At 47.5% G+C, this 14,390-nt stretch overlaps 1 protein-coding gene across 1 annotated transcript in view; it reads left to right on the forward strand.

Annotated features, from left to right (window-relative positions):
• LOC137536943 (zinc finger protein 850-like) overlaps positions 1-13,918 on the forward strand; it is a 66,045-nt gene extending 52,127 nt beyond the window's left edge. The window contains exons 20-22 of the mRNA XM_068259112.1: positions 5,278-5,375; positions 5,501-5,642; positions 8,401-13,918. Of these exons, the coding sequence (XP_068115213.1) occupies positions 5,278-5,375; positions 5,501-5,642; positions 8,401-9,878 (1,718 nt within the window). The 3' untranslated portion in view covers positions 9,879-13,918. The remainder of the gene's footprint in view (positions 1-5,277; positions 5,376-5,500; positions 5,643-8,400) is intronic.
• Positions 13,919-14,390: the final 472 nt, after the last annotated feature.

Consider the following 14,390-nt stretch of genomic DNA (forward strand, 5'->3'; position numbering starts at 1 on the left):
GCTAACTTCCAGTCAGAGCAATATCCTGCCTCTATCAGGCCAGCAGACGCTAGTCAGCCAATCAGGTGCACTGTCATACACCCTTTGCCTGCTGTACCATACCTAGCAGGAATTACATAGATTAGCATTCAGGTGGGAGGCTTCGGTTGGACGCAATCGTGAATTGCGTCGTTTACAGGGACGCCCCGTGTAGGCAAATCTCCCACACGGTCCCCTCCCTAACCACTCACCTGTCAACCGCATCCTAGAAGCTGCAAAAAATAAATTTAAAATCACAAACACTGGTCCACATGACAGCCCAGGGGCCCCAGGTCTCTCTCACTCACTGGTGCCCCCAAACCACCATGCGACACCTAGAGGGAAGTGCGGGCAAGCCCTGGACCTCTCACCTCCAGGGAACTCACCCCACCACCTCTAAACTGAATGCCAACTGCAACAAACACAATTGCTAACTTCCAGTCAGAGCAATATCCTGCCTCTATCAGGCCAGCAGACGCTAGTCAGCCAATCAGGTGCACTGTCATACACCCTTTGCCTGCTGTACCATACCTAGCAGGAATTACATAGATTAGCATTCAGGTGGGAGGCTTCGGTTGGACACAATCGTGAATTGCGTCGTTTACAGGGACGCCCCGTGTAGGCACATCTCCCACACGGTCCCCTCCCTAACCACTCACCTGTCAACCGCATCCTAGAAGCTGCAAAAAATAAATTTAAAATCACAAACACTGGTCCACATGACAGCCCAGGGGCCCCAGGTCTCTCTCACTCACTGGGGCCCCCAAACCACCATGCAACACCTAGAGGGAAGTGCGGGCAAGCCCTGGACCTCTCACCTCCAGGGAACTCACCCCACCACCTCTAAACTGAATGCCAACTGCAACAAACACAATTGCTAACTTCCAGTCAGAGCAATATCCTGCCTCTATCAGGCCAGCAGACGCTAGTCAGCCAATCAGGTGCACTGTCATACACCCTTTGCCTGCTGTACCATACCTAGCAGGAATTACATAGATTAGCATTCAGGTGGGAGGCTTCGGTTGGACGCAATCGTGAATTGCGTCGTTTACAGGGACGCCCCGTGTAGGCACATCTCCCACGCGGTCCCCTCCCTAACCACTCACCTGTCAACCGCATCCTAGAAGCTGCAAAAAATAAATTTAAAATCACAAACACTGGTCCACATGACAGCCCAGGGGCCCCAGGTCTCTCTCTCACTGGGGCCCCCAAACCACCATGCGACACCTAGAGGGAAGTGCGGGCAAGCCCTGGACCTCTCACCTCCAGGGAACTCACCCCACCACCTCTAAACTGAATGCCAACTGCAACAAACACAATTGCTAACTTCCAGTCAGAGCAATATCCTGCCTCTATCAGGCCAGCAGACGCTAGTCAGCCAATCAGGTGCACTGTCATACACCCTTTGCCTGCTGTACCATACCTAGCAGGAATTACATAGATTAGCATTCAGGTGGGAGGCTTCGGTTGGACGCAATCGTGAATTGCGTCGTTTACAGGGACGCCCCGTGTAGGCACATCTCCCACACGGTCCCCTCCCTAACCACTCACCTGTCAACCGCATCCTAAAAGCTGCAAAAAATAAATTTAAAATCACAAACACTGGTCCACATGACAGCCCAGGGGCCCCAGGTCTCTCTCACTCACTGGGGCCCCCAAACCACCATGCGACACCTAGAGGGAAGTGCGGGCAAGCCCTGGACCTCTCACCTCCAGGGAACTCACCCCACCACCTCTAAACTGAATGCCAACTGCAACAAACACAATTGCTAACTTCCAGTCAGAGCAATATCCTGCCTCTATCAGGCCAGCAGACGCTAGTCAGCCAATCAGGTGCACTGTCATACACCCTTTGCCTGCTGTACCATACCTAGCAGGAATTACATAGATTAGCATTCAGGTGGGAGGCTTCGGTTGGACACAATCGTGAATTGCGTCGTTTACAGGGACGCCCCGTGTAGGCACATCTCCCACACGGTCCCCTCCCTAACCACTCACCTGTCAACCGCATCCTAGAAGCTGCAAAAAATAAATTTAAAATCACAAACACTGGTCCACATGACAGCCCAGGGGCCCCAGGTCTCTCTCACTCACTGGGACCCCCAAACCACCATGCGACACCTAGAGGGAAGTGCGGGCAAGCCCTGGACCTCTCACCTCCAGGGAACTCACCCCACCACCTCTAAACTGAATGCCAACTGCAACAAACACAATTGCTAACTTCCAGTCAGAGCAATATCCTGCCTCTATCAGGCCAGCAGACGCTAGTCAGCCAATCAGGTGCACTGTCATACACCCTTTGCCTGCTGTACCATACCTAGCAGGAATTACATAGATTAGCATTCAGGTGGCAGGCTTCGGTTGGACGCAATCGTGAATAGCGTCGTTTACAGGGACGCCCCGTGTAGGCACATCTCCCACACGGTCCCCTCCCTAACCACTCACCTGTCAACCGCATCCTAGAAGCTGCAAAAAATAAATTTAAAATCACAAACACTGGTCCACATGACAGCCCAGGGGCCCCAGGTCTCTCTCACTCACTGGGGCCCCCAAACCACCATGCGACACCTAGAGGGAAGTGCGGGCAAGCCCTGGACCTCTCACCTCCAGGGAACTCACCCCACCACCTCTAAACTGAATGCCAACTGCAACAAACACAATTGCTAACTTCCAGTCAGAGCAATATCCTGCCTCTATCAGACCAGCAGATGCTAGTCAGCCAATCAGGTGCACTGTCATACACCCTTTGCCTGCTGTACCATACCTAGCAGGAATTACATAGATTAGCATTCAGGTGGGAGGCTTCGGTTGGACGCAATCGTGAATAGCGTCGTTTACAGGGACGCCCCGTGTAGGCACATCTCCCACACGGTCCCCTCCCTAACCACTCACCTGTCAACCGCATCCTAGAAGCTGCAAAAAATAAATTTAAAATCACAAACACTGGTCCACATGACAGCCCAGGGGCCCCAGGTCTCTCTCACTCACTGGGGCCCCCAAACCACCATGCGACACCTAGAGGGAAGTGCGGGCAAGCCCTGGACCTCTCACCTCCAGGGAACTCACCCCACCACCTCTAAACTGAATGCCAACTGCAACAAACACAATTGCTAACTTCCAGTCAGAGCAATATCCTGCCTCTATCAGGCCAGCAGACGCTAGTCAGCCAATCAGGTGCACTGTCATACACCCTTTGCCTGCTGTACCATACCTAGCAGGAATTACATAGATTAGCATTCAGGTGGGAGGCTTCGGTTGGACGCAATCGTGAATTGCGTCGTTTACAGGGACGCCCCGTGTAGGCACATCTCCCACACGGTCCCCTCCCTAACCACTCACCTGTCAACCGCATCCTAGAAGCTGCAAAAAATAAATTTAAAATCACAAACACTGGTCCACATGACAGCCCAGGGGCCCCAGGTCTCTCTCACTCACTGGGGCCCCCAAACCACCATGCGACACCTAGAGGGAAGTGCGGGCAAGCCCTGGACCTCTCACCTCCAGGGAACTCACCCCACCACCTCTAAACTGAATGCCAACTGCAACAAACACAATTGCTAACTTCCAGTCAGAGCAATATCCTGCCTCTATCAGGCCAGCAGACGCTAGTCAGCCCTTTTAGGTGCACTGTCATACACCCTTTGCCTGCTGTACCATACCTAGCAGGAATTACATAGATTAGCATTCAGGTGGGAGGCTTCGGTTGGACACAATCGTGAATTGCGTCGTTTACAGGGACGCCCCGTGTAGGCACATCTCCCACACGGTCCCCTCCCTAACCACTCACCTGTCAACCGCATCCTAGAAGCTGCAAAAAATAAATTTACAATCACAAACACTGGGTCCCCCTAAGTTATATTAACCAGCCTGATATGGCTGTCACTGTTGGGGGGGGGGATACATTGTTAGTCAGGCTGCAGAGGCTTCATTTCATAATGCAGTAGGCTCACCACTCATGGTAATGGTGCTCTTTGTAGATCCCTTGACTTAGTGAAGTGCATAGTAATGAAGGGTCGGTGATTTATGACTCTATTTAATCATCCTAACAATGAACCAATCAGATTAGCACCCTTATAATGGCTTATGATAAAAGCCATCTTTTTGGGGGTTGTAATATTTTATTCCTAAATTTGATAGAAATCTTTGTGGTACATCTCCAGGATCCAATGTTGATCTGCTGCTGGTGCGTTGCTGGAAGGCGGCAAACCAAGATGGGGTTCCGAGGAAGAACCCAAAGGAGTTCCCTCAACATTAAACATAAATAGAATATTACAACCCCTATGTAGTTTACTAATTGGAATTTCCACTCGGCATGGCAAGTGGATGACAAATCTTACAGGGGAACTGAAGCTTTTAAGCAATACCAGTTGCCTGGCAGCCCTGCTGATCATCTGCCTCTAATACTATTAGCCATAGCCCCTGAACAAGCATGCAGCAGATCAGGTGTTTCAGACTTTAAAGTCAGATCTGACAAGACTAGCTGCATGCTTGTTTCTGGTGTTATTCAGATACTACTGCAGAGAAATAGACCAGCAGGGCTGCCAGGCAACTGGTATTGATTAAAAGGAAATAAATATGACAGCCTCCGATACCTCTTACTTCAGTTCCCCTTTAAGTTGATGGCTTAAAGTGAACCCGAGGTGAGAGCGATGTGGAGGCTGTCAATTTATTTTCTTTTAAATAATACCAGTTGTCTGCGGTCCCTGTTGATCTTTCTGGGATCAGTAGTGTTTGAGTCACAACCCTGAAGCAAGCATGCAGGTAATCCAGGCAGACCTGAGTCAGAGCACCTGACCTGCATGCTTGTTCAAGGCCTATGGCTGAAAGTATTAGAGACACAGATTCGGGGGGACGGCCAGGCAACTTGCATTGTTTACAAGATAATAAATAAGGCAACCTCCTTATCCTTCTCACCGTGGGTTCCCTTTAAGATGACAATTTCTGGGGCATGTGATTACTTTGATAGAATCTGTCAATGATCTGTTACCCATAACTACCCAAATAATCAACTTCTGACTGATTTTGAAAGGTTGGTAAGTTGAAAGTGTGCCATCAGGAGGGTGTAGGGGTGATGATCAGTGTCTGGGTGACATGGAATGACTATGAGCATTACAAATAAAAGTTATTTGTCAATTAAAAAAAAAGGTTGTAGATAAATCTGGATGTTTAGCAGTGTAAATCAATAAATTTCAATGGAGTTTACATTTCCTTTCTTCGCAAGTACAGACCCAATGTATTCAGTGCGTGTGTTTCCTACAGATGTATCCTGCAACATAAACCCACCAGAGAGATGTACAGGTCCTCTTTATTCCCAGGATTGTCCAGAAGAAGATGACACGATCCCCCACCATTATCAGGTAGGTAGAACTGAGGGTCTGCAACTCAGATGTGGAGAGAACTACTGTGTTTTGTTTACTTTTTGCGTATTATTGTTCACTTTCTAAAGCTGTTTTTTGTCATCCTTCTCACTTTGTGTCTTTAGCGGGACGAACACATCACAGTGAAAGTTGTGGTTAAAGAGGAAGAAGAGGAAGTATATGTGAGCGGTGATCAGCATTCTGTAGAAGAGGGAGAAATAATGTGGACTATAAAGGAAGAGGAGCGTTCTCTCAATATCAGAACTAGTAAGTAATCACAGAATAACATCATAGTACCAACTTATAAGGAGAAGATACTGTACACCACATGAAAGGCCCATCTCCATTCCTCAGTATAACACCAGAGCACCAACAAATGAGGAGGGGATACTGTACACCATATGAAAGGCCCATCTCCATTCCTCAGTATAACATCATAGTACCAACCAATGAGGGGGGAGATACAGTACACCATATGAAAGGCCCATCTCCATTCCTCAGTATAACATCATAGTACCAACAAATGAGGAGGAGATACTGTACACCATATGAGAGGCCCATCTCCATTCCTCAGTATAACATCATAGCACCAACACACGAGGAGGAGATACTGTACTCCACATGAAAGGCCCATCTCCATTCCTCAGTATAACATCATAGCACCAACAAATGAGGAGGAGATACTGTACACCATATGAAAGGCCCATCTCCATTCCTCAGTATAACATCATAGTACCAACAAATGAGGAGGAGATACTGTATACCATATGGAAGGTCCATCTCCATTCCCCAGTATAACATCATAGTGCCAACAAATGAGGAGGAGATACTGTACACCATATGAAAGGCCCATCTCCATTCCTCAGTATAACATCATAGCACCAACAAATGAGGAGGAGATACTGTACACCATATGAAAGGCCCATCTCCATTCCTCAGTATAACATCATAGTACCAACAAATGAGGAGGAGATACTGTATACCATATGGAAGGTCCATCTCCATTCCCCAGTATAACATCATAGTGCCAACAAATGAGGAGGAGATACTGTACACCATATGGAAGGTCCATCTCCATTCCTCAGTATAACATCATAGTGCCAACAAATGAGGAGGAGATACTGTACACCATATGAAAGGCTCATCCCCATTCCTCAGTATAACATCATAGCACCAACAAATGAGGAGGAGATACTGTACACCATATGAAAGGCCCATCTCCATTCCTCAGTATAACATCATAGCACCAACACACGAGGAGGAGATACTGTACACCATATGAAAGGTCCATCTCCATTCCTCAGTATAACATCATAGCACCAACAAATGAGGAGGAGATACTGTACACCATATGAAAGGTCCATCTCCATTCCTCAGTATAACATCATAGTACCAACACATGAGGAGGAGATACTGTACTCCACATGAAAGGCCCATCTCCATTCCTCAGTATAACATCATAGCACCAACAAATGAGGAGGAGATACTGTACACCATATGAAAGGCCCATCTCCATTCCTCAGTATAACATCATAGTACCAACAAATGAGGAGGAGATACTGTACACCATATGAAAGGTCCATCTCCATTCCTCAGTATAACATCATAGCACCAACAAATGAGGAGGAGATACTGTACACCATATGAAAGGTCCATCTCCATTCCTCAGTATAACATCATAGTACCAACACATGAGGAGGAGATACTGTACTCCACATGAAAGGCCCATCTCCATTCCTCAGTATAACATCATAGCACCAACAAATGAGGAGGAGATACTGTACACCATATGAAAGGCCCATCTCCATTCCTCAGTATAACATTATAGCACCAACAAATGAGGAGGAGATACTGTACACCATATGAAAGGTCCATCTCCATTCCTCAGTATAACATCATAGCACCAACAAATGAGGAGGAGATACTGTACACCATATGAAAGGCCCATCTCCATTCCTCAGTATAACATCATAGTACCAACACATGAGGAGGAGATACTGTACTCCACATGAAAGGCCCATCTCCATTCCTCAGTATAACATCATAGCACCAACAAATGAGGAGGAGATACTGTACACCATATGAAAGGCCCATCTCCATTCCTCAGTATAACATTATAGCACCAACAAATGAGGAGGAGATACTGTACACCATATGAAAGGCCCATCTCCATTCCTCAGTATAACATCATAGTACCAACAAATGAGGAGGAGATACTGTACATCATATGAAAGGCCCATCTCCATTCCTCAGTATAACATTATAGTACCAACACATGAGGAGGAGATACTGTACTCCACATGAAAGGCCCATCTCCATTCCTCAGTATAACATCATAGTGCCAACAAATGAGGAGGAGATACTGTACACCATATGAAAGGCCCATCTCCATTCCTCAGTATAACATTATAGTACCAACACATGAGGAGGAGATACTGTACTCCACATGAAAGGCCCATCTCCATTCCTCAGTATAACATCATAGCCCCAACAAATGAGGAGGAGATACTGTACACCATATGAAAGGCCCATCTCCATTCCTCAGTATAACATTATAGTACCAACACATGAGGAGGAGATACTGTACTCCACATGAAAGGCCCATCTCCATTCCTCAGTATAACATCATAGTACCAACAAATGAGGAGGAGATACTGTACACCATATGAAAGGCCCATCTCCATTCCTCAGTATAACATCATAGTGCCAACAAATGAGGGGGAGATACTGTACTCCACATGAAAGGCCCATCTCCATTCCTCAGTATAACATCATAGTGCCAACAAATGAGGAGGAGATACTGTACATCATATGAAAGGCCCATCTCCATTCCTCAATATAACATCATGGTGTGAGCAGAAGATATGTTAGTAGATCCATCACTCTTTTCCATAGCACAAGGATGTCATCAGTGCATGGCATAGAGGTCTGTTGTACTGGTGACTACTAGACAAGCATAAGTGACTCCTCACAGCAGATCATTAAATGGTAGCATGCGTGTAACTGTAACATTTTTCTTAAACAGGGGAGCATGACGTGGGGAGCACCCCGAAGAGGCTCCTAATGTCACATCCAGATGTTACTGCAGAAGTTAGTATTATACAATGTTCTCCAGGAGGAAACCCCATTTCTGGAAATGCCAATCACAGTGGTCACAGTGCAGATAGAGGGACAGCTCCTTCTAGTGGTGAGGAGTCTTCTTCCACTTTGACAGATGGACCCGGACAAGACAACATATTTCTGTGCTCTGAATTGGATAATTGTTTTGCCTCCACATCATTTGTTGATGAGGATCAGCTCCTAGGTGATCCTCCTTTTCCGTGCCCAGAGTGTGGGAAATATTTTATTTTGAAAGGAGACCTTTTCGCACATCAGAGAAGTCACTTAGTTGAGCATCCTTTTTCCTGTGCATTGTGTGGGAAATGCTTTGCTGACAAGGGAAATCTTCTTAGACACCAGCAACTCCACACCGGTGACGGTCCTTTTTCGTGTTCTGAGTGTGGGAGATGTTTTGTTCACAGAGGAGATCTACTTAAACACCAGAGAAGTCACACAGGCGAGCGCCCATTTTTATGCACAGAGTGTGGGAAATCTTTTACTGAGAAAGGGAACCTTATCAGACACCGTAGAATCCACACTGGTGAGCGTCCTTTCTCATGTTCTGAGTGTGGGAAGGGCTTCATTCAGAAAGGAGACCTTATTAAGCACCATCGAACTCACAGTAGTTTTGAGCGTCCTTTTTCTTGTTCAGAATGTGGGAAATGTTTTCTCATCAAAGCAGATCTTATTAAACATCAGAGAAGCCACACAGGTGACCACCCTTTTTCATGTGCAGACTGTGGTAAATTTTTCAGCTTGAAGAAGGACTTTTTCAGACACCAGAGGATTCACACTGGTGAGCGGCCTTTTTTATGTATAGAGTGTGGGAAAACATTCATTCAGAAAGGAGACCTTGCTAAACACCGGAAGAGCCACATAGGAGCTCGCCCATTTCCCTGTTCAGAGTGTGGGAAATGCTTCACGGAAAAAGGCAACCTTCTTCGACATCGGCAAACCCACACCGGCGAGCGGCCCTATTCCTGTTCAGAGTGTGGGAAAAGTTTCATTCAGAAAGGAGACCTTTTTAAGCACCAAAGGACTCATACGGGTGAGCGCCCTTTCTCGTGTGCAGAGTGCGGGAAATCTTTCAGTGAGAAAGGAAACCTCCTTCGGCATCAGAGAACCCACACCGGTGAGCGTCCATTTTCCTGTCCAGAGTGTGGGAAAGGCTTTATTCAGAAGGGAGATCTTGTAAAACACCAAAGAAGCCACACAGGCGAGCGTCCCTTTCCGTGTTCAGACTGTGGGAAATGTTTTATTGAGAGGGGAACACTGCTTAAACACCAGAAAATTCACAGTGGCGAGCATCCTTTTTTGTGTTCAGAGTACAGCAATGGTTTCTTTCAGGAAGCTGACCTGTACATGCTCCACGGATCGCAGTCTGAAGAGAACGCTTTCTCATGAGTGTGAAAAGTGGTTTACCGCTCTCAGGAGAATACACACACTGTGATGCTGGCGACAGACATTAGGGGGCATCTTGGAGTTGCTTAGAGGTACACACGTGATTGGGGGTGTGGGGCTTTTGGCAGCCATCTTAGCCTGGTGCACCCCCATGCCCACAGCACAAGAATGTTAAAAAGAAAATATGTTTTCTGGAAGAAAACACGTGTTATATAGGACAACTATTGCAAAAAGTTGTAAAATACATACATAAGAATAAACATTTCTCCCAGGGTAAAATGAACTATAAATTACTTTGATGCAGTCACTTATAATCAGAGCAGTGCTTTTCAGCGCTGCTAGATTTGGGCGCAGCTGGCGCCTCCATAGACTACAATAGGAATCATTCCTATTGAAGCGCTCAGTGAGTAACGTCGGCTCCGTCAGAAGACAGAGCCGAAGTTGCTTAAAAACATAATAATTCGGCCTCCAGCAATTGCTGGAAGCAGAATTATTTCATTTCCCCACTATCCATGGCGGCCTGGAGGTGGAATAGTAATTAAATCGGCCCGGACTTGTGCAGAAGCAGGATCAGCTATATACCGCTGTATTTTGCGCCCAAGTCTACCGGTGCCGATTTCAAATGTACTCCTTACAATCGCCTTTAAAAATCTGGCAGATCTAACAGGTTTCGAACTTGTCCATCTCCTCATGGGGGATTTGCAGCTATTCCTTTATTTACAAAAGCATATACTGGACTGCAGTTTCTCTGACGTAATAGTGTGCAAACAAGTAGAGAAGCTGGTCAGCATCTTTGTATGGATCCTTTCCAGAGAGTGCTGGTTTAAAGAATAAAGGTAATATTGAGAATATCCCATGGGAAGATAGACTAGTCCAAAATCTGTCAGCTTTTTTACTAACTACTGTAAGTGAAAGCAACGTAAGAAAAAGGTAATTTATAGTACACTTTATACGTTTACAGCATTTGTCATCTAGCTGAATGATGTGAAGTGTGAGCTATTAGATTCGGCCTCCAGCTGGTATAACTTTATAGCAAGCCTGGAAACCGTGACAGCGCACAGCTTGATGCAAAAGACTTCTCAGAATTGCCCAGAATTCATGTCTCTCTCTCTGTGGCATCAGTTTGCACAAAGCAGATGGTACAATTGTAAACACTCCTTTTGCACCACTATAGTCTTTCTAGTTTTTAAAGTAAACCTGTCATTTAAAAAAAAAAATAGATACTTACTGGGAGGGGGAAGCCTTTGGATCCTAATGAGGATTCCCTCTCCTCCTCAGGCAGCCAGGTCCAGCGCTGGCTCCCCTGAACAAGCAGGAACAATAATATTTACATTTGGCTGTGTGTGCTGGCGTAGTAGCAGCTTTCCCATTGGCCTCCGGCAGATATGTGCAAGCCCATTCAGGTATGCTGTACTGCACAGGTGGCTCGTGCCTGCACAGTAGAGCGGACCTGATCGGGCTCGGTTATTTCCGCTAAAGCCCAAGGGAAAGCTGCTAGTGTATATGCACAGGAGCGGCAACAAGTGGACTTTTGGGGGTGCCAGCGCTGAATCCCTTCTTATGAGGATGATGGGGAAAGGCACTTTATGATCCCAAGGCTTCCCCCTCCCCAGTTAAGTCCCCCCCAGGGGCACTTTTTTCTGTTCAGTTTTGCTTTAATTATAAATACTTTTTTGAACAAAAGGTATGGGTGAGTTCCCCTAACCAAGACCCCTCCACACATCTTTTATTTCCTCATCTGCAGCTATCATCAGGAGATATTGACTTTTTATAGTGATGAACTAAGAAAGTCTACAGAGCTGAGTCATTGCTTGAAGTCTCTGTGCTCCTGCTGCTGTATACTCTTCTCTCAGAAAAGCTTAGAGATGGAGATAACCATTTATTGTCTAGAGGAACTGTTAAAAATGTGTAAGCTTCATGAAGGTTTTGTGCTGGTAATGCCATTTTCAGATTTGTAGAAGGCACGATGGAAGCCCTCATAAAACAGGCTAATAAAAGAATATTATTTAGGCTTGTAGAATGTGGCAGAAATTAGATCAAGTGGAGGATAGCTTAGTTATGGTTAGTGTTAACTACAGTAATATTTATTACACAGGGAGGAGGGATGCTGCTTATTGGCTGCTGTGCTAGGGATATGCACACAGTAGTTGGTGGAGTCACTCCTATGTCAGCAGCCACTGTCAGCCATATTAGGCAGCTTTTCCAGTGAATATATACAGAGCCCCAGAGCAACATGAGAGATGACATGTAATAGAAACACATAAAGATGATTTGATAAGGATTTTTTGTTTCTAGGAGAAAGTTCAGCTATACTTTAAGGGATATCTGAGGTGATAAAAGTGTATATAGCTTTATTTACCTTGGGCTTCTTCCAGCCCCTAGAAGTCTGAGTGTCCTTTGCTGCAGCTCCAGCCTTCTCCTGGCTCCGGCTATCAGCACCATAGTGGCTGAGTGTCCTTTGCTGCAGCTCCAGCCTTCTCCTGGCTCCGGCTATCAGCCCCATAGTGGCTGAGTGTCCTTTGCTGCAGCTCCAGCCTTCTCCTGGCTCCGGCCATCAGCCCCATAGTGGCTGAGTGTCCTTTGCTGCAGCTCCAGACTTCTCCTGGCTTCAGCTGTCAGCCCCATAGTGGCTGAGTGTCCTTTGATGCAGCTCCAGACTTCTCCTGGCTCCAGCTGTCAGCCCCATAGTGGCTGAGTGTCCTTTGATGCAGCTCCAGACTTCTCCTGGCTCCAGCTGTCAGCCCCATAGTGGCTGAGTGTCCTTTGATGCAGCTCCAGACTTCTCCTGGCTCCAGCTGTCAGCCCCATAGTGGCTGAGTGTCCTTTGATGCAGCTCCAGACTTCTCCTGGCTCCAGCTGTCAGCCCCATAGTGGCTGAGTGTCCTTTGATGCAGCTCCAGACTTCTCCTGGCTCCAGCTGTCAGCCCCATAGTGGCTGAGTGTCCTTTGATGCAGCTCCAGACTTCTCCTGGCTCCAGCTGTCAGCCTCATAGTGGCTGAGTGTCCTTTGATGCAGCTCCAGACTTCTCCTGGCTCCAGCTGTCAGCCCCATAGTGGCTGAGTGTCCTTTGCTGCAGCTCCAGCCTTCTCCTGGCTCCGGCTATCAGCACCATAGTGGCTGAGTGTCCTTTGCTGCAGCTCCAGCCTTCTCCTGGCTCCGGCCATCAGCCCCATAGTGGCTGAGTGTCCTTTGATGCAGCTCCAGACTTCTCCTGGCTCCAGCTGTCAGCCCCATAGTGGCTGAGTGTCCTTTGCTGCAGCTCCAGCCTTCTCCTGGCTCCGGCCATCAGCCCCATAGTGGCTGAGTGTCCTTTGATGCAGCTCCAGACTTCTCCTGCCTCCTGCTGTCAGCCCCATAGTGGCTGGGTCAGCGGCTTCTGTGCTTGTGCGTGACTCACAGGATTGTACTCCCAATGCTGGGAGCGTTCTGCACATGCGCAGTAGCACTGTGTGTGCGCAAAATGAGCTAGGCAGCACGACCGTAAGAGGCAGGTGCAGAAGCCTATGATAGATGAAGACCGCAGCTACATCAACTAATACATAGGGCTTGATTCACTAAGACCAATAGCATGCCTTATCAGAGATAACACGCCTTATCAAAGTTAACATGCCTTATCAGAGTAGCATAGAGAGCGCTACGAACCCGCCGGGGCTCAGGGCAGGACGAGTGGAGGTCTCATCATTGCCAATTAGCAGGCAAAAGTTTGCTATGCTACTCTGATAAGGTGTGTTAACCTCTTGCCGAGGCGGCAGCCCCAGGACCGCCTAACGCCAATTGGCGTAAAGTCCTGGGGCTCTGTTTTGCAGGAGATCGCGCGCAGGCTGCGCGCGCATCTCCTGCTTGGGGGGCGGAGCTCCGCCCCGCCTTCAGTCTCCGAGCGGCTATTGCCGCTCGGGAGACTGTTAGACGGCGTGATCGCCGTCTATTTACTCTGTGCAGCGCTGCGATCAGCAGCAGCGCTGCACTGGGGACAGCCATGTGACACGGCTGTCCCCCTGGGGGACAAGAGAGCGATCGGCTCTCATAGGCAGAAGCCCTATGACAGCCGATCGCCGTAATTGGCCGGCTGTGGGGAGGGAGGGAGCGAGGGAGGGAAGGGATTTAAAGGAAGAGGGTTTTTTTTTAAAAAAGCGGCAACACAAATATTTATAAAAAAAAAATAAACATGGGGGGAGCGATCAGACCCCACCAACAGAGAGCTCTGTTGGTGGGGAGAAAAGGGGGGGGGAATCAATCGTGTGCTGTGTTGTGCGGCCCTGCAGCTTGGCCTTAAAGCTGCAGTGGCCTTTTAAACTAAAAATTGCCTGGTCACTAGGGGGGTTTAGCCCTGCAGTCCTCAAGAGGTTAATGTGGATAAGGCGTGTCATCTCTGATAAGGCATGCTATTTGTCTTAGTGAATCAAGCCCATAGACTTCTAGGGGCTGGAAGAAGCGCCAGGTAAGTAAAGTTATGTGCACCTTAATCTCCTCGGATATCTTTTAAAGCACACTTAAAGGGAGAGGAATACGGAGGC

This window comes from Hyperolius riggenbachi, chromosome 10 (assembly GCF_040937935.1).
Source record: "Hyperolius riggenbachi isolate aHypRig1 chromosome 10, aHypRig1.pri, whole genome shotgun sequence".
Taxonomy (NCBI): Eukaryota; Metazoa; Chordata; class Amphibia; order Anura; family Hyperoliidae; genus Hyperolius; species Hyperolius riggenbachi.